The sequence below is a fragment of the Apus apus genome, chromosome 6 (assembly GCF_020740795.1).
Source record: "Apus apus isolate bApuApu2 chromosome 6, bApuApu2.pri.cur, whole genome shotgun sequence".
Classification (NCBI taxonomy): Eukaryota; Metazoa; Chordata; class Aves; order Apodiformes; family Apodidae; genus Apus; species Apus apus.
This window is the reverse complement of record NC_067287.1, coordinates 2490055-2514441: the sequence shown is the minus strand read 5'-3', so window position 1 is coordinate 2514441 and position 24387 is coordinate 2490055. Positions and strand designations below refer to the sequence as shown.

General features: G+C 43.2%; 1 protein-coding gene across 2 annotated transcripts in view; it reads left to right on the top strand.

Moving 5' to 3' along the window:
* Positions 1-3408: 3408 nt before the first annotated feature.
* EPC2 (enhancer of polycomb homolog 2) overlaps positions 3409-24387 on the top strand; it is a 48571-nt gene continuing 27592 nt past the window's right edge. Inside the window, exons 1-2 of one of the 2 annotated variants that reach the window (XM_051623519.1) lie at positions 3409-3624; positions 20990-21149. In XM_051623519.1, coding sequence (XP_051479479.1) covers positions 3472-3624; positions 20990-21149 — 313 coding nt within the window. In that variant the 5' untranslated portion in view covers positions 3409-3471. Of the gene's footprint in view, positions 3625-3919; positions 3941-20989; positions 21150-24387 lie in introns of those variants that run through there. The other variant, XM_051623520.1, reaches the window with a different exon arrangement.

The window sequence follows — 24387 nt, the reverse complement described above, 5'->3', positions numbered from 1 at the left end:
TATCTCTCCTGGAAAGCTCAGCACTTTCCCTTGTGCTGGAGTTACTAAGCCAGCCTCCTGGCTACTTTCAGGCTCCCTTCCAGTGACACTTTGCTTAAACATGAGATCAAAACACTCCACAATGAGGCGGCTGCTGCAGGGATCCGGGATGTACGATGGCTGCAGCAGTGACACTGGGAGTATCTGTTAGCAGAGATTCCTCAGCACCCCTTTCCTCACCACATCTCCTAACCCTCCCACAGGCTGCACCTGGCATGCTGCAGAAGGCAAAGGCAAAACCCTCTAGACACTTGGTAGCTTGCTGATTGGTTTTGTGTATTTACACTCCAGTCATCAGCACTCTAAAATTCTGGTTATCTTTTAACACCACGCAATTAAGGTTTCAAACACCCCTAAAGCTTTAGCAGCACCATGCCTTTTCAAAGGGCATTAACCACTTCTGGAATCTCTTTTTTTTTATACTCTCTGTGCACTTTTTTTGTTTTGTTTGTTGGTGTTTGTTTTCTTTAATACTTCTTTTACTTACAAGGAAACATCAGACAAAGTCAAGAAATATTACATGCTCACGACACACCATGTGGCAATAATGAGATTTCCTGACATAATTGTCCATAAGTGGTGCTTCTGCTTGGTGTAAGGCAAGGGGGATGTATATTATTAGCAGGGGGAAAAAGAAAAAAAAATAAAAAGAAAAAAAGGGAAAAAAATAAAGAACAGGAAACACTCTCAAAAAGACCACCCCAAATGACCCAGGCTTTAGGCAGCTAGAGTGAGAACAAGCACTCCTTGTGTTACATGTCACTATGGAGAAGCAGAACCAAAAGCAAGGATGTGATAAAGCACCCAAGCCTATATAACTTAACATTTCCATTGATCTCTGTGTCCAGATGAGTTTGGGGTATTTTTGGTCTATCCAGTATGCAAGTGTGAATACCCAATTGCACTCTCTTACACAGAAAATATGAAGACAAGTCAATTCAACTACTCGTAACTTCACTTGAGACGTTGTTTCCTTGATTTGTGCATCAAAAGTTATTTTATCTATAGGTCAAGTACAGCTCATAATTTTTTTTACAGTGGAAATTCTTCAGAAAACCTGTAATATTTTACAAGATGTAGAGATCAGAGTATGTAATGAAAAGATGATGTATAGTTCTGGCTTAAAGCTAAGATAATGTCAGTTGAAACTTTAGTTCCAGCTATGTTCCAGCTCTGTGCAATGGCTTTTTTGACTACATAAAACCCCTCAGAATCCTACAGGGCAACACTTAAAAAAAAAAATTGCATTGCTTGTAGAAATCAAATAATGGGATGAGTTTAGGACTAAGAGCCACCTTGAGGGTAAATATGTTGCATTTCTGTTCTTTTTGTTTGTTTGTTTAAGCAGTGAAAAAGAACAGAACATGCCCCACAAAGGGAAAAGGTTAATATCATCTACTGTATCTATTGTTCTAGTGTATCTGCTGTAACTAAAAAAAGAAAAAAAAACCCAAACCTTACAGCACTGTGTAAAATGTCTCTTTCTTGATAGAAGGGAAGCAGAAAGAGGAAAGTCCTTGTCTTCAAATTACTTGAGGAAGCACATGAGGAGAAGCCACCTGTTTCACGCAGCTAACCCAGCCTTTCAAAGCTTGTTACCTGTACAGCCGGGCTGTAACAGAATCTCCCACATGGAATTTATGTGGAAAATCCACGAAACACGAGCTGGAAATGCATTTCTTTTACTGGGACTGGAATGCGTGGCCCCCACGCGCTGCTTGTCAACATCTGGAGGGGAAGCTCACACTTGGGTTGGACATTAAATCCCTGTGCTAAGATGTGAAGGGGGCTGCTGGCAGGTGAGGAGGGTGAATTCAGTCCAGCATTTGCTTCAGGCACACGTTGCAGCAGCTGCCTGAAGTTGTCTTGTCTTCACGAAGAATCACTAGGAGTAAAAAAGTAATTACTTCAGAAGAATGACTCTTTGGAAAATGCTCTCTGCTGCTACCAGTCAATTGTGATTCAGTCTGGGGGCATCAGTCCCATTCTGGGTGTTGGCAGCTGGGCCACTCCTAAAATGGTGCTGAACTAGGAATTCCAACCTAGAAACCACTAGACGACTTTTAAATATGTGTATGTTAATTCTAATCCAAGTGATTGATGGTCTAGCTTTATCAATAACAATGTTCTAAGGGAAGTATGAGTGGGATCTACCAGAGTTCTGTCCTTCTCTCATGATTTTTAGAACTTCACTTGTTCACATCACTGTTACTGAGAGGCAACTGGTGCTTCTTTCACAGCAGTTAAAATTTCCAGATCTCTTTCCCAAGCTCGTATGGGTCCACGGCTCATGGACATAATGTCTTATTGTCCCCTCTTGCGCATTACTGCACTTGTTTGATCTTCCTGACACAACCTTTACTCCTCCTCACTCCGTTCCCCCTGCCTGTTGCCCATCACCAGCAGGAGCTGCATTTCTCACAGAGAGCCACGCCGGGAACAAACGCAGCAGGGAACTACAGACGAGCAGCACTTCAGAGTCAGAAGCTATTTGGTCCGAAGCTTTTTTTTTTTTTTTTTTTTTTGGTCGGTTGGTTTGTTCCTTCATGGAGAAAAAAGGGGAGTTCAGGAGACGGGCAGCGGGGCCCAGTGGCTCAGACGGTCCGGCCCGCTCTGCAAACGCAGGCCGCGACACCTGGCCAAGCCTCGCTTGGCCACCATGAGTCCCACCAATCCTCCTGACGCCGTTTATCCTTCCTCAAAACGCTGCGGGGGGCAGCGGGGCAAGGGAGGCCGGGCCTCGGGGGGCAGCGGGGCAAGAGAGGCCGGGCCTCGGGGGGCAGCGGGGCAAGACAGGCCGGGCCTCGGCACCACCACCACCGCCACACGGGGCCTCTCTCCCCGCTACGACCCCGGAGCCCCGCCAGCCGTCCCGGCGCCGCTCCCTGCCGCAGCGGGGGGGCCACAAAGGGGCCACAAGAGGGGGGGACACAGACACACACACAGACCCGGCCTCGGCCCGGCCCGGCCCGGCCGCCCCGGGCCCTGACAGGACCAGGCCGCGCTCCCGCCCTCGGCTGCGCGCGCACCGCGGCGGCCCCGCTCACCCCCCCCCCCGCACGTCTCGCGGTGGCTGCCGGGAGCGCTGGCCGCTGTGGTTAATGTCCGCCATGTTTGCCATGGCGCAGGGAGCGGAGCGAGCCAGCCCGGCGCGGATCTAAAAAAAAAAACAACAAAAAGGGGAGGGGGGGGGGGGGGAAGGGGGGGGGCGTGCGCTGTGAGCAACGGGCGGCCCCCGCGGCAGAGCTGTTCCGGGGCGGCGGAGACTCCTCTCCATGGTGGTGCGGGACGGGGGGTGCGGGAGCGGCTGGGAGGCGGCGGAGAGGCCGCGCTGAAGGCCCCCCCCCCCCCCCCATTCCCCCCCCCCCATTCCCCTCCTCTCCCCGCCCCGCCGCCCGCCCGGCCCCGGGGTGTTATTGTGAGGGGGAGACAATGAGCAAACTCTCCTTCCGAGCCCGGGCGCTAGACGCCGCCAAACCGCTGCCCATCTACCGCGGCAAGGACATGCCCGACCTCAACGACTGCGTCTCCATCAACCGGGCCGTGCCGCAGATGCCCACGGGGATGGAGAAAGAGGAGGAATCGGTAAGGGGGGGGGGGGGGGGGGAAGGCGAGGTGGGGGGGGGGGCACCATTGTTTACCAGGCACCCCCCCCTTCTCCCCGCACGGCCGCTCGGCATTCACCACGCGCGCTACGCACGCCGCCCGCCGCAGCGCCCCGCGCTGCCCGCCCGGGCCCTGCGCAAAGAGCGCAGCGGGAGCGGCCGGGGCCGGCGCCGCCAGCGGGCCCTGCTCCGCCATCTTCCCTGCGTCCCGGCCCGCCGGGGTCCGGATGAGCGCGGGGAGGCGGGGGGTGGGGGGGGAGGCCGCTACGCCGGCGGAAGGAGGAGGAAGGCGCAAGGTGCGGCTGTGAATGGGCGCTGCGGGCGCGCTCGGCGTCGCGGTGCTTGTGGCGGCGGCGGTGGTGGTGGTGGTGGTGTTAGCTGCTGCTGCTGCCGCCGCTTCCCGTCTGCGCGGGAGAAACCGGCCCCGGCATCCCGCCCCGGCGGCCTGGGCCCCGCGGCGGCTTCCGCACCGCGCACCGCCGCCATGTGCGGGGCCGGCAGCGGGGCTCGGTCCTGCTGCGGGGCTCGGTCCTGCTGCGGGGCTCGGTCCTGCTGCGGGGCTGCTGGGCACGGCTCGGTCCTGCTGCGGGGCTCGGTCCTGCTGCGGGGCTCGGCTCGGTCCTGCTGCGGGGCTGCTGCGGGGCTCAGTCCTGCTGGGCACGGCTCGGTCCTGTTGCGGGGCTGCTGGGCACGGCTCGGTCCTGCTGCGGGGCTCGGTCCTGCTGCGGGGCTGCTGCGGGGCTCGGTCCTGCTGCGGGGCTGCTGCGGGGCTCGGTCCTGCTGGGCACGGCTCGGTCCTGCAGCGGGGCTCGGTCCTGCTGCGGGGCTGCTGCGGGGCACGGCTCGGTCTTGCTGCGGAGCACGGCTCGGTCCTGCTGCGGGGCTGCTGCGGAGCACGGCTCGGTCCTGCTGCGGGGCTGCTGCGGGGCACGGCTCGGTCCTGCTGCGGGGCACGGCTCGGTCCTGCTGCGGGGCACGGTCCTGCTGCGGGGCTGCTGCTGCTGCTCGTCAGGCGTCCCGCTCCTACTTTTTCTTTTTTTTCCCCCACGGAGCGGTTTCGTCCTGCGTGGTGTTAACATCAAGTGTCAGCAGCGGCAGCCGGGCCCAAACCCTGTGTAAAACTGGGGGAGAGTGACATGTAGGGAACTTGGGCAGTGAGTTCGTGTTGACGCTCTTCAGCTTTGAGCGGATTTCTGAATAAAACGGCGAGCGTTCTACATAGATAACGTGGTGCTTGTGCTTCTTTTTAGGGCTAAGTAAACACAAGTTGTTTCGGGTTTTGACAAGCACCGCTTTCAAGACGCTTGCTTGCGGTTGTGCTGTCGTTTAAGTGTGCTGGTTTGTCGTGCTGATCTTCACGCTCGTGTGCTCCTTAAGAGTTGTACGAGGCTCAGATGTTGGCTGTCCTGATGTGTCTGTACTTGCATGCAGACCCGATAGTAAAGGCACCCTCAAGAATTTCTTCAATGAATCCCTGTCTCCGCCTCAGCCAAACCTCTATGCCTGTGGATTGGCTTTTCAGAGGTTGCAGCTGTCAAAGGAGGCTCCATGCCTTTCTGATTGGTTTTTCTCACGTTTACTGTTGATACGAAAAGGAATCCTCTGTCTTAGCGTCGTGGGTTTTTATTCTTTGCTGTTTTCCCCATTTTTATTTTTTTTTTTCAGTGTGTAACACACCATAATCAAAACTTCAGAAACTTCCTAAAGGTTAAATTTCAGCCAGAGCCTGGGAGTGTATTTAAAAGGAACAAGTGTGTTACTAGCAAAAGGTTCTTGGAGAGTAATTTGGTTTTCTCAGCTTTTGAAGTCTACTTTGCAGTGCTTGCATTTACTGTTTATAAAATATGGCTTGTTTTTCAAAATCGTTGTGTTATTTTGATAAGTCGTGTTTAAAATAAACTTGTTCATGGAAAATTACTGGAAGAGTTCAAGCAAGTTGCTTGTGGACTGCTTAACTCATCATGAGGAGGATGAGATTTATACTTCAGTAAAACTGCCTTAGTGTTGTACTGAAATGTTGCTTTTCTGCAAGAATGAGGTTTGTTTTCTCTGCACTTAAAAGTGTCTCTAATTGGTCTATTTTGTAAGAGTCTTAAAATGAAAAGACCGTTGAGGCAATATGGAATGATAGTGCTAGACACATCAGCCAGACTTGATTTTAAACTACTATTAATAGGTTGTTTAAATGATTGCACTGTAGTGACAGTGTCATTCATGGGAGTAGCTTCTCCCAGTGCTGCACAAATCATGCTTCAATATATGTTTTTGTGGTAGTGGTCTGCAAAGCCCTTCTAGGAAAGGCTGTAGTACGTTAAGTATTTGAGAAGCTTTTAAACAGCTTTTATTCACAGCAATATTGCTGTAATTGATTAGATGTATTTTGAAAGAGGCTTTTGGGGGAGGGAGAGAAATCAGCGTATTCATTTCTGACATCTCCATTCCCTGAGTGTCTCCAGGCTCTTTTTTTTTTTTTTTTTTTTAGTCCAGACTTTTGCTGGGGGTGCATCTTTGTGCAAGGTGTTTGAAGCACCAGGGTAGCTGAGGATTTACATGAGCTGTGCAGAGACACTGAGCTGATGTTCCTCTGCCCCAGAACGCTGCTGTCCCTGCTGTGCTGCCCCGGGTGCAGCCTTGATGAAGTCAGAAAGGTCTTGTCGTGCAGTGTATCCTGGAGTCACATACCATCTCCTAGGGCTGACTTCTGCTGAAAATAACTATGTATTTACAGGTTTTCAAGATTTTAAATGGGAGAGACTGGCATGTCTGTCTGACCTGTTCAGGCATGTGATTTGCTTTGTTTGTGATCGATATTTTCTATATAAATAATGCAGATTTTGGTCTGTTTCTTTTAATGTGGGTGGTTTGTTTTTGGGGTTTTTTTTTCCCTTCTTTTTACACTACTTCTACTATTTGGAACATAGAAAGCTTTAAAGCTTGGAGAGGGCTTAATGATTATCACTCATTTCTACTGAGACTACTGAAGTTATTTGGACTGTGTATTAAAATGTCTTGCAGTCACTGTAGTCCCAGACTCGGCAGCAATACACACTGCTGACCAGCCCCACTACAAAGAAGTATACCGCCCAGTTTGTCAGTACCTTTATTTGACTTTTCTTTTGATTTAACCTTAATGAATACTCTGGTACCATTTCTATTGTAGTATCTTAAAGATTTATATCCACTTGCAGCATTTTAGAAATCAGCAGCTCATTTCTTCCACTTGGCGATTGGAGCTGTGAAAGGCTTTTCTGGTCTGTAGCATGTTTATGGAAGCAAGTGTTTATAATTTATCCTAAACAAGACCTGAGGAAGAAAATTGTGTGGGTTTGTGTTTGTTTGTTTTTCAAAACTGATGGGAGAAAGGGGTTACTATTAAGCAAAAGCAGGAAGATGGTCCCTTTGTCAGCTTCAGTAACTGAGCAGGAACACTTTGCATTGTTTATTTCTGATGAGTAAGAGTTGTATTTCATAATGCTAATGAATTGTTTTGGCTAGGAGGGGGGAAAGCTGCAGAATAGATAAGCCCTGGTTTTGTTTCTTATCGCGTAACTATGGGTTTTTATTTGAATACATATTACTGGAGACTGCGGAGTTGCACATTGTGGGAGAAAAATCATGCTTAATAGTGAGGTAGATTCAGTCTGAAGGCTTTCTGAAGTGAATTTACTTGAGTTGTTAGGAAGCTAAAAGCATGGTAGTAATTGATGACACCTAGATTGCCCAGTCAAACCTATCTGAATGTTCATCTCAAAATTCTCGTTTAAGCATACATTCATTTACAGCTAGGTCTGATATCACATGAGAAGTCTGCGGTTGTAGAGGAAAAAGTGCGTGAATAGCAAATTATGGACACATTTAACATTATTAAAATGCTGACAGAGTATGAATGAGAAGTGACTTTCATTCTCAGTCCTTGAGTGATCACCTCAGGATGATCTTTTACTGATCATTAAGGATAATGTTCAATTTTGAGTATTTTGAAAGGCTGGAAGTAGTTAACATGAATAATTTTTTTCTTTCTTTTCATACTCTCTCCACCCTTTAGTTTGGTCAGTTTCTGGTAACACTGGAAACTTAGAGCATTCTGCATCTGCCTTTCAAGGCATCCTGAAACTAGTGATGCTTGTGAAGCAGCATGTTCATTTTCTCCTTTTAAAGCAGAAAGCATTAACTTTGCACATCATAGATTTTAGTTTATATGTTTTTGCTGGTACAATGTAACATACTGAATATTTTTGCTGATATAGTCAACTGGAAGAGTTTGATCAAAAGGACTTCGAAATACATGCATACACACGGGAAGACTCATTTTATGGCAACACTCTGTTGTTTCTTTCTTTTTTTTTTTTTTTTTAAAAAAAAAAAAAAGAGTTTCCTATGACCCAGTCCTGCATTCACATTTTCTTGCATGTACTGATACTGGAATGGACTGCCCAGGGAAGTGGTGGAGCCACCATCCCTGGAATGTTCAAGGAAAGGCTTGATGTGGCACTTAGTGCCATGGTCTAGTGGTGTTAGGTCATGGGTTGGACTTGATGATCTCAGAGGTCTTTTCCTACCTCAGTAACTCTGTGATATGCCTAAACATTTTTTGTGTTTTCTGTTTAAAAGATCAAACAATAATCACTTCTTAATCTTTTCTTAGAGGGGCTCCATCCTGCATGCATGAGCATCAACACATTGGTATTGTTTGTGGGCTTCAGGGGTGCTTTGCTTTTGGCCCTCTTGTCTGGTGTTGAAATGTTACGTGTTTTACAGATGATGCATTTTTTTGGTGTGCCTTGCATTAACTGATAGTGACATTTTTTTGTAAGGACATTAATGGAATTGTTCACATCTAGCAGTGCATGTAAAGGCAGGTAGTCTTGTTTATGCACTGGAATTGTGTTGGGTGCATCCCTGCTACCTGCTTCCTTTTGGCACTGAAATCAGAGTTTGGAGTGCAGTGCTCAAGTCTCCCCTCCAGACGCACCATCACATCTCTGTTGGGAAACATAAGACTTATAAAGCTGATTCTGTATATGGAAATGTTACAGATAGTTGTTTTCATAGCACTAATAACTTTTTTCTTTTTATACCAATTCAGCAGTAATACCTTAAACTAAATGAGAGTTGTTGACCAATAGATGCCTTAAAACAACCGGCTCTACATTCTATGATAACAATCATATTTTCTTTTAGAGAGAGATCAAGTTCTGTTGTTAGCTGGGCTGTCAGCTTCCATGGCTTATAGGAAGGTGCTTAAATAAATGCAATCAAGTATTGCAGACTCGCACAGAAAGTACGAGGTTGGAAAGGATCCTGCAGGTCATCTTGGCCACCCCTGTGCTCAAGCAAGATCATCTAGAGCCTCTTGCCTAGGACGGTGTCCAGACATCTTTTGAGTATCTCCAGGATAGGAGATACCAAATGTGTGAGGATTTATTTAAGCTGTTAATCAGAAATTCCTACCTGGTACTGTCTGATGCGCTCAGGTTTAGGTTTAAAAACCTAAATGTACATGAATGACCCCCATGGGGACAGAACCGGTTTTGACTAGGATGTGCATGCATAACCTGTGGTTGAACCCTCACAAGTGCATACAAATGAGGGGCTTTGTAAAACAAAGGAGAAGCCAGGACACCAGTGTGTGAAATAAAAGGTCATCAGAGGATAACCTTAGTTCAAACCATGCAGATACTCTGTGAACCAAAAATCCCTTAAGAAGACTTTATACAAGTTTAAGTAAGAAACTCAGAAGATTGTTCATCCATGCAAAACTAAGTGAAATCAATCCTTAGGAAAGAAATAGCCTTGTGGGTTCTTTTGTTGGTGTTGGTTGTTTTTTAATTTTTTTTTAATTGGAATAAACTGACTTATGTTTTGGGGAACTGTAATTCCAAGTAGAAGTTTATTTCTCAGTTTGAGTTCAGCACCTTTAATTATTTACTTATTTTGGGTGTGTTTGGAGACTGCTGGGATTACTGAATTGTTTGGTAGTAGGTAGCATCATGCTGTGATCTCGATTCATGGAACTTTAAACTTCAGTTCTGTTTGAGACTCTTCCCCTGCCTTCAGGTCCTGTATTTTTCTCCCTCCCTTTGAAACCTATTGCATCATGCAGTGACATTCCTCACAAGTGCACATTTCAGCTCAATTTCCCAGCCAGTATTTCAGTTTTCCACTGTGATCCACTGTCCTTCCTGTGCTTTCACCTGCAGAATTTCTTTGTGGCTGACAGAAACTTCCTCTCGTTCCACCACTGGTACCGGGTAACATCCCCTTTCATAATGGTATATCAGACTGAACAGGTTGGATTGTGTTAGTTTGACACTGCAATGGGGATGAAAATAAGCTCCTGCTGTATTTGTACCCCCTCTAAATCCTACAGTAGCTGAGTGCAGTTAACTGGTGAACTGTTAAACTGAGTAAGTTGTTCTAACTCTGTATTTATGTGGCTGAACTTAAACAATACAGAGATTTGCTCTGAAGCCTCAAACTCACCATCAGTTTATTAGGGCTTATCACATGAACACCTATCACCTGTAACAACTGCTGGGGAGTACAGGCTTAGCCTGGGACAAATGGCAAGTCATTTATCTGGGAGTGTGCTTTTAAGATGCAGCTGAGCCAGACTAACTGCGATCTGCAGCTGGTAGGGATGGTCTGCTCTTCAGAATACTGGGATGCCTGTGGCTCGATAATGGAAGTGAAAGCCCGCCCTGGAAAAGCAGGGCATCCTGTACTTTCGTGAGAAGTGGTAGGAGCATGGGGGATAGAAGGCTTGGGAACGGAGAAGCTTGAGACTCCTGTGCTCCTGGTGTCATCCTGAGGTTAGATGGGTTCAGCCTATCTTAAAACCACACTCTTCATTTAGATAAAGTCTCGTTTTTGCTGCAGGCTAGAGTCATATGCATGGGGTCAGTTAACAGCAGTCCATTAAATGTGTCCTAACTTGTTTGGGTGCCTGAGTCCGTGGCAGAGAACAATGGTATCTGCTTGGGTGTTAATTGAGAGTTACACCTCAATTCATTATGCAGGAACTTTCCCTTATAGGTAGGTTTCCTCAGGATGAGGTGTCATTCCATGATGAAAGCTTTGGAGAACATTTTGAAATCTGCCTCTCTGTGCTCTGTCGCTCAGCTCTGGCACATCTTGAACATAGGTAGCAGTTTTTCCTTCAGTTTAAGAAAACCTTGGAGAAAGAAATACCTCGGGCAGCTTCTGTTGTGCTTTCAATTACATGGGGCCAGATTTCTTGGTTGCCCCTGCCGGGAAAATGGAGCAGTAGTCAGCTTTGTGCAATTTCTGTGCTGCTTGGAATCGGTGGAGGTGTCCTGTTTGAATAATTTAGATCAACAGATCTGCTTACATTAATCTTGGTTTTAGTTATTTTTCATAAGAAAGATAATCTTGGTGCTAGATATTCAAAAGGTTATTTGTAATTTGTTTTGCCAACAAAGCTAATAAACTATGTTGATGTTTATTTGAACAGTTACATGCCTTAGCATATTTCTCATTCTAAGCTGTTCAGCTTTTTTTTAAAGATAAACAACACATTGAATATTTACAGAAACAGGATTACAGTTAAACCTGAGGTGTCACAAAAGCCATTGGTGGTGAAGATTAATTGTAGAACTGAAATTTCTATAACAAATAGAGAAGAAATGAATTGGAACTGAATTATTATGTATGAGGAGTAAGAAGTAGAGAAAATAAAAGTAGTATCAATGTAGACTGTCATGATTTTGCGTTTAATGTTGACTAGTTCTGAATCAAATGAAGTATTTTGATATCTACTAATTTAAAGTTTTGACTTTAATCCATTTTGTAAAATCCTACTTGTTAAGATATAATAATCACTGTGTAGTTTGAATGAAGGTGTTGAGTTAAAATACTGTCCCTGTTCATAATAGAGGTGCTCTAAATACTATGTAGCAGAGGTTTGCAGAAAAAAAGTAAATCTTGAGTTCTTATGTCTAACTTTGGTGCAATTCTAATTGGAATGAATACTTTTGCACCAATAAAATGCCTAATCCCCCTTAAAGTAAAAGGAGAGATTGCCACACGTGACTCTTGTTTCGGATTTTTTTTGTTTAGTTTTGTTTTTTTTAAAGGCTTATTTCAGAAATAAGCCAACAGGGAAGTTTCTGGAGTAAAGAAGTTGGAGTTTATTAGATACAGACATGCCTTTGGTCCACCTGAATGGAGACAGTAGCTGAGCTGATACCAGAGTATATCCTCTGAAATAAGTAACATGGCAAAGAAAAATGCTGTTCCCTACTGGTAAATATGTGAGGATAGAGCTGAGTTGCTTTTGACTGGTTTCTCTGGTCTCTGAAGTTTGGTGCACTCAACACCTTACCAATGTATCTACTTTAGTAGAATTTTTCTCATGTTTTTGTCATGTTTTGCAAGATAGTAGGGCTTACCCAGGATGCTGGGTGAGACTGTTCTCCAGTTGATCTGATGTTGCTTTCCCACCAGTTTTCCAGGTTGGTAAACTCTTATCTCCTGGTGTCCCTCCCCTGTGACACAACAAGTAGTCTGTGTATGTATCAGTTCTGAGCCAGGATACTTATAAGTGCCTCTTCCCCTGCTTCCCTAGTTGTTTTCTGTTGTTTACATTTTAATCTCTAGTTTGGTTTTCTTAGCTTTCTGTCGTTTTTGTGGCTGCAATTCCCACTTATGTTTGACCAGTTTGAGTTGCATAAAAAACCCCTCTTCTTTGAAGCATCCTGCTGATGTCTGATTCCTCTGTGCTAAACTTCTATATAAACAAAACACTGGCTGTCTTGCAGTGGTGTCCAGTGACTAGGTAAGACTAAGAGACACTGTCATTACAGAAAGTAAAAAACAAAAAAAAAAAGAAATTATATATTTCTTGAGTTAAAGGTGTTGAGCTGAAATGTAAATTTGTAGTTAATTGTTACCAATTATTTCTTACCAATTACTGCATGTGCACTTGTGTTTTAATTTTTAAAAAATCTTTCTCTAAGTTGTCCTAACTTTGGAACCAAGCTCTGGTATCTTTTTTAACTATAGCATCATAGAATCATAGGTGGATTTCTGTTTGGTTCATCAAGTCTTCAGCACTCCAGGTTTCATCTCTTTCATGAGGACATTTTTATTTAAAAGCCTCACTAAAATTAAAATTCCCTCATGTTGGTGTGTACCTCAGTTAAATGAAAAGCCATAATAAGGACTTTGGATCTTGCTCCTGGAAAGATGCTGTTACACTCAAGTCAGAAGGTTAAATGCGTAGTGCAGTGAGAGAGATGCTGTAAGCAGTGTGTCCTCCAATGTAGAAGTTACACCTGAAACTTTCCAGGAAGTTGCATCGCTGATGAAGATGAAATTAAGGGGCTTATCTGGTGCACAAACTCTTGGTCACTTAACTCCAATGCTGAGGCAGTGGGTGCACGTTTTTCATTTAAGCAGCCATACATTTTTCACCGCTCTTGATCTTGGATTGTTGTAACCAGCCTTTAGGCTCCTGATGGGCACCAAAGAAACAAGACCTCCCTTAGCCTGTGTGACATCAGGGAGAACCAATGTTTTAACAGACCAGATCTTTAATGTTAAGGGGACAGTTTCTTTCCTACAAATATCACAGAGCAGGTAACCTCAGACATCTCAGCCACGTGGGACTCGTGTGTAGCCTCAAGTGAGGTTTCTGTGCTGGGGTCGGGAGCAGCGTGTGGTGTTAGTAAGTTGTTGGCTGGTGCAAATCTCTGAAGTGTGGGACGTAGTGAGGCAGCAGCTGCTGCTGCACTGCCTGTCCCAGATTCCATGGGGAGCTGTGATCAGCTCCTGTTGGAGAATTTCCACAGTCTTCCCTCCTGGTGACTCTTCCTCCCCTCATCATCAAGGAGAACAGTTTTGTGACTTGTGCTTGCATGAAGGTATTGATGCTTGGAGCCAGGAATCAAACTGAGTTCAGATTATGCGTATAATACTGGATTTAATAACAGGGAATACTATTTGTTGTGGAATCTCAACCTTTTAAAACACATTGTGGGTTTATTTACATGAAATGTAAGAGAGAATATGTATACATGTAGGTGTATACCTTTCCATTCCAGTGTGTTTGACTTGGGACAATCAAGTTATGCTAATTGAAGCAGGCTGTAAAGCAAGGAATAAAAAAAACCAAAAACAGTTCTCTATGTAGGGTTGTTAGTTACCTGGTGAATGATACTGATGTATCAGAAGGAGCTAGAGAAGAATACTTTGTGTGTTTTGACTAGATGTTACAGGCTTTGTAACAATTTTCTCTTTCTCAGAGGCATCTTGGGGAAAAAAGGCCTCAAAAAAAAAGCAGCCATTATTGATAGGAATGAGAGAGAATTACAAATTGCTTGTGTTCTCCTACATTACTGCTGTCCCACTCAGTAGGGTCATATTTAGGATGTCTCAATTGTCTTGTGTGTGCTGTCATATAGGATGATGAAAATGGCATTGATTGCTTTTTCTGCTTTAAACTTTAGAAGTTTGATTTATTTTTTTGTTTGTTTTGAGTGGGTTTTTTGGTGTGTGGTTTTGTTGGGGGTGTTTTTTTGTGCTGCAAGGTTCAACTAAAGCATCAGAAATGATTGTGATATTCTTTGGTCGCCTCAGGTTCCCAGTACCTCCATCAGTGTCTCATGGGCTAATTTCCATGTACTCTTTATTTCCTAGGTTGCCTGTAGTTGCCTTATGGTGCTTAAATGGTCTTTGGTCAGGCTGCCAGAGAGGAGGTGAAGGATTTTTTGGTCCAAGTTAGATTTTTCTTCCTTTAGTTATACGGTTCCTGTGCAGGCCTAGCTATCTAGACACAGTATCATCCAAGGCAGCTGGCCTCAGGTGTTCCTGGTGGCCCTTCTCTTGCATTGTTTCAGCCTACATCAGCATTCTTGAGATAACATTCAGGTAATTTGTATGTAAAGGATCCACAGGATGGCTTGTCTTTGGTTTTTATGTAGCACTAGCTGTGCTTTGTGGAATTGCAATGGCTTAAGAAATGGAAAAGGAATTAAAGTGACAGGAAAGTGGTGTTGGTTGTTTTGGTTTTTGTTGGGGTTTTTTTGTTTGTTTGTTTTGTTGTGGGTTTTTTTCTGTAGATATAATACTTTACTCACTTCTGAAATAGCAGAATGACTTTGGAGTAGCTCAGTAATAAAAATCTTACCCATTCCAGGGACTTGTGTGAATTTTTAGGATGAAGTGGTACAATTTGATTCACCTTGCCACTGCTTCCTTTGGAATAGCAGCATTTCTTTTAGCCTGTAGTCATAATTTGACTCTGGAAGGCAAGTGTGTGGCACGTGGTTCTGGTGATTATCTTAAAAGAATAAAAACAACAAAACAGGAGGCAGGAGGTATGATGCTGGAGAAAGATGACATGGCCAAAAGTGAAACTGAGAAGTGGTTCCACAGGCTCTTTGCACTGGTAAGGACATCCTTACACTGTGCCTTCTGCTGCTTGTGGCTTTTCTTGAGCTTCTTTCCACGGAGTGTCAGCAACCCCATAGAGAAACTGAAGGGACTTTAAGGCCTCTGAAGCAGCTTTGCTCTGTGTGTGTTGGTTTGAACTCAGGATGTGATTTTGTTGTTTGCCCTGCTCCCTTCATTACTCCGTAACTAATAGAACCTTCGAAGGGGACACTGTGTAGCAAGAGGAAACATTTGTTTACCAAATGGATCAATTATCTATTGGAAATCTTTATTAAAAAAACAGAAATATTTGTAAAAAAAAATAAATGGGGGTAGGAGTGTGCAAGGGGAGGGTAGGTAATAGGGCTGTGGCTTTATAAAGGGAAGAGGCTTTAGATCAAAGCAGGTTTTGAGCTTCACAGCACTTGCTGTCTTGTCATAGCTGTGCTTGAGGCTTTGCAAGATGACCTTGCACATTTCAGATTAAAATGTTATACTTATTGTTTCTGAATCTCTCTGTCAGACATAAAAATGTCAATTAATTTGTATTTTCTAATTGGAATGAGATGTTAAGCAGATAGGATCTCTAAGCTTTAGTAAGTTTTTCCTGTTTGCTTTGCTGTTGTTGGGTTCTTGAGTTCAGGTAGAATGGAAGGCTGGCTGTAGGTGGGCCTAGCTAAAATAAAATAGCTTATTTTGAGTAGGTAAAGCTGTTAATAAATTCCCTTTTTCCTTCCGTTGTACTTAGAGGGGAGTGCTATGGAGTTAGCCATCTATCTTGTTAAGAGTTGATTTTAACAGCTGAGCTGTGTTGTGTTACATATGTTACACTTTGTTTCCCTTTAGTCCCAGTAACATCTGCCCGGATATTTATGGTGTAAAGTCTACAATGTTGCAAATATCCAATGTAAATCGCATGGTATGAAGCTCTGTTGTGAAAGGACTGGCAAAGACGAGACTATTTTCGTAAACAGTGTCACAGTAACACCTTTAATTACTTACTACCGTACGGGGTAAATGTAAATTCTAGTAATGGAATGAAGTGAGGAAATAACCTTCATAAGTGTTGTAGCTTCACTTGTATGGTATAGTATTAAGGAATGAAGAAGGGAACAAATACATTTAGTCCTAAAGGTTCATCCTCTAAGGTGTTGGTATCCAGTATGGAATTGATTATTGCAGTTTCATAATTAAGACAGATCAGCTTTTCATTGTGAAGATGGTATTCAGCCACAGACCAACCATGCGCATCCAAAAACCCAACACATTTATTTCAAGTAAGATAAACTCAGTTTCAGAGGGAATACTATGGGGGGAGCTTAAAGGAACAGGGAGAAAACCAAGCTGTTGTGTAGAATCCAGGTGTTCTGTTTTGCAGCAGTGGAATAAAAGGGAGTATATTGATAAATATAGTTCTGATGGGTAAAAATAATTTTCAGTATCGATCACCGTTTCCTTTAAAGCTTAATAAAATAATCTTTAGGAGACTATTACTTGTTGACTTACTGCTATTGTTGAACATTTTCTGTTGTGATGAAACTCTCAGATAGAAAATGGAGAAAGAACATGAAACTTTTATTATACTGGAGGTGAAGGGACATAGCTATGAAGGTGTCTTGCTCTTGTTTGGACTTAGAACCCAGATCAGAATGTGTGCAGTAGTTTTAGGTACCAGTGTTGTAGGTTTGTTTTTTTTTTAATTTTCCCCTCTGAGGAAAAATTAAAGTAAGGATTGCAGTGTCTCAGTGTGGATTCAGAGGTGTGATTTCAAGTCTGGTTCTGGCCTAAAGCTGATAGTTATTCTCTCTTTCAGCCCTGTTGTGAGCGGCTGTCATGTCGTTTGGGTTGGAGCTCCGAAGGTGGGGGTGTGAGACTGCTGGGTGCAGCGTGCTGTGCTGTGCCACTCGGCACAGAGGGAGTGGATTCACGCTGGCAGGGCAGGCTGTCTGCACCAAGGAAAACATGCTGGATTATGTAAAGCCAGGGAGTTGGGCAATTTGCTATAAACTGTTGTCAGTATGGTTATTCTACAGGGAAGGTACCTGCAGTGCTGAAGTGCCTCCAGAGAAATGATGTTGGCACTTGGAGGACTATTTTGCTTTAATGTGTAAATATGCTAAAGCAGCAGTATTACATATACTAAACGTTTAGATATTTCTAATCCTGTTATACTGTTGATTGGAGAAATAAGACTACCTCAGCTGTGTTTGTTTGAAGTTTTCTAGTCATACTAGTGAGAAAGGTTTGGATGTGCTTTTAAAGGAATTAGTGGGTAATAACTCTTTGACAAGTACTCCTTTTTATTCCCATGGCAGCATGTTCTGTTTGGTATCATCACTGTTTCCTCTAATGTTCAGTTATTTTGTATGAGGTCTTCTTATCTCACTGCTTCAGAACAAATTACAAGTTAAAATATGGTGTGTGTCTTTCAAAACCCTAAGAAAAGGTGGAAAAATAGACAAAAAGGTATATTGGTGTACCAGTTACTACATCTATCTTTAAAAAAACTTTTTCAGGTTTAATAAAGCCATTTAATGAGACCACCTTTCGTATAAAAGTCTTCTGAGTTTGTTTAAATAGAACTGTGTCAGGAGTTAAATTTTTCCTTTTCTTACCTTCATGTTCAACAGAAAGATTTGGGTTCCCCCCCTCTTTTAAAAATTGCATAGCTTATCTGTCTCCTGAAGCTGTTTGGGTGACAGTAATACTGGTAAGACTTTTTGCCTGGGAAGCTATGTTATGCTTGAAGGCTTTTTATAGTAAAGTGAGTACTAACACCTATTGTCAGATTTTTCTTGGGAACTCTTTGTGTGCTTACTAGCAGTGGTGCAACAACTGAGAATCTCAATTACTCATCTTGTCTCTTTACTGGGCTGTAGAGCCAGAAGGTGTTTTGAGTTTTAGTTGTTGTGTGTCCTTCTTTACTACTTTTTCTGAAAGTTAAACCTAATTTATCCATTTGTTACTTGGACCAGTGTGAGCCAGTGTAGCTTCTCTACAAGTTATTTAATCCCCTTTTAGAAGAGGGTCTGGGTTTGTTTTATTTTGGGGGTGTGGTGGGGAAAACTGTCAGTTGGTCAGCTTCACTTGGTTGGCTGTACACAGAACACATCTTCAGCAAGTTTGTCAAGGATCCTACTTTAGAAGTGGCTGGCTCATCAACAGTGGAACAGCCATCTTTGTGCTCCCTGAGAAACTTGAGGACTGGCCCAGCAGCAGCTTTTTGAAGTTTAGTTAGAAGTGCACAACTTCTGTGCCTGGGGCAGAATAATAACCCAGGGAGCTGTCTGCCTGATGAGTAGCACGGGTGGAAAGGCAGGGCTGGGCAGTGGGCTGACATGTGCTCACACTGTGTGGCCAAGGCATGCTCTGAACTGGGCTATGTTAGGAGTGTGGCTACCAGATGCGGAAGTGGTTATGCTCCTTCATTTGTCAGTGGTGAGGCTTGTCTGGGAATGCTCCTTTCTGTTACTCTGCTTTCCCTAGATTTCTCAAAGGTGTTGGGAAACTGGAAGATGGGCTGCCAGAGTGGCTAAAGTTTAGACTGTAGCTACACTGAAGGGATGGTGAGGGAACTGTTCTTGCTGCTTCTGGCAAAAGAGGGTTTGTACTTCACTGAAATAAGTTGCTTAGAGGGGCTGTGGAAACTGAAGGTTTTCAAGACTTGAAGTCATGGCTGAGCCGTGTAGTGTTGGAGATAATAGTCTTCAAGTGGGAGCTGGACAGATAACCTCTGCAAGTCCTTCCTGATAGCATTGCTGTGGGAATGCTGTCTACTGTGTTGTTAACTGCTAGGAGACAACTCTAGGGACATCAGCTGAAAGCAAGACAGTAATAAACCGATTCTTATTTTAGTTGAATTACTTACTCAGTGCTGTGCAGCTCTCCCAGACACATTTTAATGGTGGAGTGACAGATTTACTCTGTGTAGTAACTCAAGCAGATCACACCAGATATTTGATTGCATGCTTGTCTTAATTCTAAAAGCATTCACTTGGGAGCCTGATAGCTTGATTTTAATGTTGCTTCATCTGCTACAGGAGATTCCCAAAGCTGCTCTTCCAGTCGCTGATTTACTGTATTCTAATTTTGCAGAAATTGCATTATTTGTGTTTCTGCAAGATCTTAATATTTAAGAGGGTATAATTTATTAAATATCATTTAAATATTTCAAAATATTTGCTTTCATTCACTACCTTTTTTTAAAAAAAAAAAGTTTTGTAGAATTGAAGAGAAGGAAATCCTGTTCTTGAGAGAATTTATCAAGCACGTAGCACAGAATCTCATATGGGCAAGACTGCCATGTCTGCCAGACTGTGCCTGGTTGTTCTGCTTGTGGTGGTGTTACCTCTTGTGAGGCTGGATCATCACTGGTGTTAATCATGGGGAGGAGGGGTAGTCCAGAAAATCAAAGGAGGAGACAGAGCAGCCAGATTTTTTGGCGTTGGTTTTGTTTTTTGGTGTTTTTTTTTTTTAATGTTCAGAACAAGTATGCCTTCCAGCAGTCAGGTGTGTGGGAATGGCTAGGGGATAACCTGAGTCCCTGGAATAGGCAAGGTAAGGTTGCATAGACCTGTGACTGAGCTTCAATTTCAAGTTGATATTCTTTCTTCCCCTCAAACTTTGGAAGCTGGAGGCAAGAATTCTGGTGGGAAAGAACAGTAAAAGGAGAACAGAGCTTTCAGGCTCTGGTTCTGCTGGAGACTAGTTCTTAAACTGCTAGGAAACTGCAGCTTGGTTTATGTTTGACTTAAGTAACGAGTTCTCCATCTATTTAACTTTCCCAAGTAAATGGCTGTGGTGATCTAAGGCATCCTTGTGAAGGCTACTACTCTTCCTCTTCACTGAACACACAGCAGGTAGCATGTGCCAGTGCAGCCTTTTGGAGTCTTAGCATTTTGTAATGATTGAAATGGGTAGGCTGCAGAGGAGGGTCTGCACTGTATAGCTGCAACCCTGTGGTTCGAGGAGGGAGACACAGGTGGGGTAGCATTCAAAGTCATCCCATCATCTGCCAGTCTGCCAAACAGGCTTCTCTTGGTGCTTGCTGGTCAGTTCAATTCAGGGGTTCTGCAGGCTGCTCTGAAATGATTCTTTTACTGTAGCATGAATCTGAATACTGCATCTGTACTGTTTATCTTTGCCAAAGTTTAACACAAATATTAATGAGAAATCTTTGAGCTAACTTGCAGCAGTAGGTGAGTTTCAGTGAGTTGACTAATAAAATTATGTGTGAAAAAAACTTTGTGAATTAATACACTTGTTGTGATCTGTGTTTTCCTTGAAGTGATTCTATAGCATTTGACTCCTCTCCTGTAAGAAGAAAATGAAGTGATACCTGTTCAGGTAGTCTGTGCTTTTCAAGTGTTATTCTGTGAAGACTACTCTTTTTGTTGCTCTTAACTCACTGAACTTCTAAAGAAAGCCAGCCAGTAACAATTGGTGGGTAGACAGGGATGATGGCATTAGCTATTCTTTTGATTTGAATCTGTTGTTTATAATACTTTAAAGGATTTACTATGCATCTGTTAACTGATCACGCCTGAATTTTGGACGAGTTTGGCTTATGCCGGCCATAATATTCTGCTAAGGTGATTTTGTGTAATTTGAATGCTTGACTTATCCCCAGACTTGTAGAAGGTGTGTGCTATTGTCTAACCAAGGGCCCTTTTAATCTCTTTGTAGTCCTGCCTTACATTCCCTCTAAGAGTGCTCTAAGGTTCCTGTCAGTTAGGAACCTCACCGTACACTAAATGATGGAGAACACATCTCCTGTCACTAACCTGGAAGTAAGCAACCTGCTGTCCTCTAAAATACAGTAAAGCCTCAACCCTTTTATCTGGGTGTCCTGTAGACCAGCAGAAAAACAGTAGGAGAGAAGGATAACTCTTTGTATGCATTTCTGTGTACTGACACCTAAATAAACAAACTCTTAACTTTTCCTCTTGCAGGAACATCATTTGCAACGGGCTATCTCAGCACAACAAGTTTTCAGAGAAAAGAAAGAAAGCATGGTTATCCCAGTCCCTGAAGCAGAGAGCAATGTCAACTATTACAATCGTTTGTATAAAGGAGAGTTTAAGCAACCAAAGCAGTTCATTCACATTCAACGTAAGTTCACAAATGTTGGTTTTGTTGTCTGCTCCCTTTTTTCCCCCCTCACCTTTATTTAAATAGAGTAATTCTCAAACAATCTTGAGGACAAAGTTGCTACAATATTCAGAAGGTAGGAGGACTTGGAAATCCAGGGTAGATTTTTATATGTAAATTCTAGTGTCTCTTGTCATGTTCTGGAAGAATTTTAAGTTTGAAGGTAGATGTGTGGTTTTTCCTGCTGTATTTGTTTATGGGCACAGTGCTGGAGGTGTGTGTCCATGTACAGCAGCTGCCAAGTCTTATCTGGTCAGTTGGACACCCAGGAAGTGGAAGAGGGTTCGTCTTGCTTACTGAATGTGTCTGGAATGCCTTTTAAGTCAAAAGTTCTGTATAAATGGAGAAAATAAAGCAGAAGTGGTTCTGTAATGAAGTCAGCCTTCATCCTGCTGATGGTAATGGATTTCTTGAAGGTTCAATTTCAGCTGTGCCAGCAGTGGAGTCTGAGCTGTTCACAGTAGCATGGATGTATTCTAGGCTGTGGGTTACAGTTATGTTTTCTCTGCATTTTTTCTAGAACTGTAGAGTTCCCTTTCTGCAGGGAACTTGGAGGGTTTTTTATAGATAAACGGAAGTATTCCTTCCATGAGTTTGGCTTCTATGTCTTAAAAGATCTAATTAATTACTCTAAAGTTGTAGTTAATTACAGTGATCTCTAGATTAATTCTCACACTTTTTTGTTTATGTTGTGTTGACAAGTGACACACATTTATAGTTCAGCTGTTCCTTGGCACACAAATCATGTCTGTCCTCTGCAGCATGTGGTTCTAGGAGGTTATTTTGTGTCTTGGACTTCTCCCAGCAGTTACCTTTGTAGCAAAACCTTAGACTCAATCATTGCAGTGGCTTGTCAGTCCTTACAGTGAAGCACAAATACAGTCCTGGGTCACTGTAGAGAGAAGTTTTTTCATCATTGTTTTTGGAAATAACACAGTTGAGATCCTTTGATACGTTAGAGATCATACTGGTGATGTAAGAAATTATCTAAAAGAAATTAAGTATTTCTCACCTTCATGGAAGAAACAAACCTGCAAGCAATGCAGGTTGAATTAACTGAAATGAAACTGCTGAACGAAGAATGTGTTTTATTCTTTTCTTTCTTAGACACTGCCAGAAACACTGTAAATATTGTTCCTAAACATGTCTAAAAGTGTTAAATATATTACAGCAAAATGTTCTTTGTCTTGTTGGGACTCAGTCTTTCTGGACAGAATTACAGAAGCTATTTGTGCTGAAGATAAACAGCAGATACTGCTCCAAGTTTTCCCCACATATTCTGGTTGGAGTAGGTGTGATACAAGCAGCTTTATGCTACATAAACTGCTTAGAAATTCTGTTTTGATGCTAAAACCACAAAGAGCAACAATACTTACTTTGGCCAGAGAAGTTATGTAAACTGATAGCTGCCAAGAGGCAATATACTGTAATCCATACATACTGGTGGTTATTTCTAACAAATTATGTTTTGCTCTTCATGTGGTAGCCAATGGTTTTAATATTTTTAACTTTACCAGTATAATTATTTTATGTAGACCAGTGGTTCCAAGCCAAGAAAAGTTAATTTCTATGTGAGACGTGGAATTCCTGAATCATTATGGTTCCAGGTATTAGTTGACCTAGGTAGCACCAGCTCAGGTGACCTTGAGTATAAAACAAAAGCCTTGAACTACTCATTAGATTCCAATATGCTCAATAATTTTCCAAGGATTTTTGTACTTCAGTAACACGGAGATGTGTTCTAAGTTACCACCACCTGTACCTATGATAGAGTTGTAGCTAAGTGGATATAAGCAAATCAGTGTACCTGACAGAAACAGTAAGAATGGAGCAAAAAATATATTGTTAGTGTGTGTGTGTATATATGTGTTTTACCTATGTGTGTATAGAAAGGGTATTGATACCAAACCAATGCTTCAGTGTAACACAGTCAAATACAGATGAAGTTACCTTCATGAAGTTGTGTGGGATGAACTCTACACGCTCTTTATATAAAAAAATAAATCAAGTGAAATGTGTGCATTTCATGTAATTAAGAGTTGGCCATTTTTAGCTTGTTGTGTGTTCCATGTTTTTAGAGGATTCTGTAGCAGGATCTGTTTGGGCTGTGGACTTGCAGCCTGGATATGTAAAATGGTATTTGACACTCTTCCTCCTGAGGTGTTTGAGTTCAGGTGGGGAGTGCTGGGAGCTTTGTTCCAGTGAGGTGCTACTGAGTGGCCATCAAGGTGATTGGTGCTACCTTGGATATCGTTACTGTGATGTGGATCTTTGCTCTTGGTCAGCATGGATGTATCTGCTGCCTTCAGGATCAACACTGCCCACTCCTTCCTTCCTGCCAGCACCTTTCTGGTGGCAGTTGTGTTCACATGTGACTCAGGGAAGTGATCTGGCTGACAGCTTGTCTGTCATTTTTTGGTTAGGTGAACCTCCATATTGACCAGTTTTTGGCTCATGGCATGATTGCTGGTGTTAGCACAAGCACGGTGGTAGGAACGTGTCTTTGTGAGGAAGGAAACTGGTGGAACTGCTTGTTTTAGTGGTAACTCATGCCTGTGTCAGCTCAAAATGGCTGTGGAACCACAGCCTTAATTTAGTTACCTAAATGAAATTAGTTAATTTAGTTAAGTTAAACCACATTTAATATAACTTAACTTAAAAACAAGTTGCATTTCTGTAAGTCAGCATAAACTCAATTCCCAGGGGAGCTCAGATAAACAAAGGCAAATCCCTCTAGCCATTCCTGATAGCAGCACCTGTCAAAGTGGCAGCAGATGTAAACTAGGGTCTTGGTTTTGCAACAGCACTTAGCAAACCAGCAAGTTCTGAGCATCTGTACAAGGTAGGATCACCAGGGCCCTGTCCAGCAATGCACTGTGGAAACATGAAATGTGGGCAAATTCAGCAGTCTTGTAGCAGAAAAACTAGATTCACAGGAAGCTCCCATGAATTAGCAGGAGGAAGGGATATAGGTTATCCGTTATGAACTATATGAACTAGCATAGTGTTTGTTCTTAAAATGCTAACTGGTAGCAGGTGATCAGAAGTACAGTGCTATCTGTGGCAGGGTCTCGTTCTTCACTAATTCTTGCAGGCATGAATGAGCAGTTGCATCTGTTGCTATGGCAGGGGCAGAAACAGAGGGTGGTGATGGATTGGTACATCACACAGCACATAAACCACCTGTGTCTTGTGATGG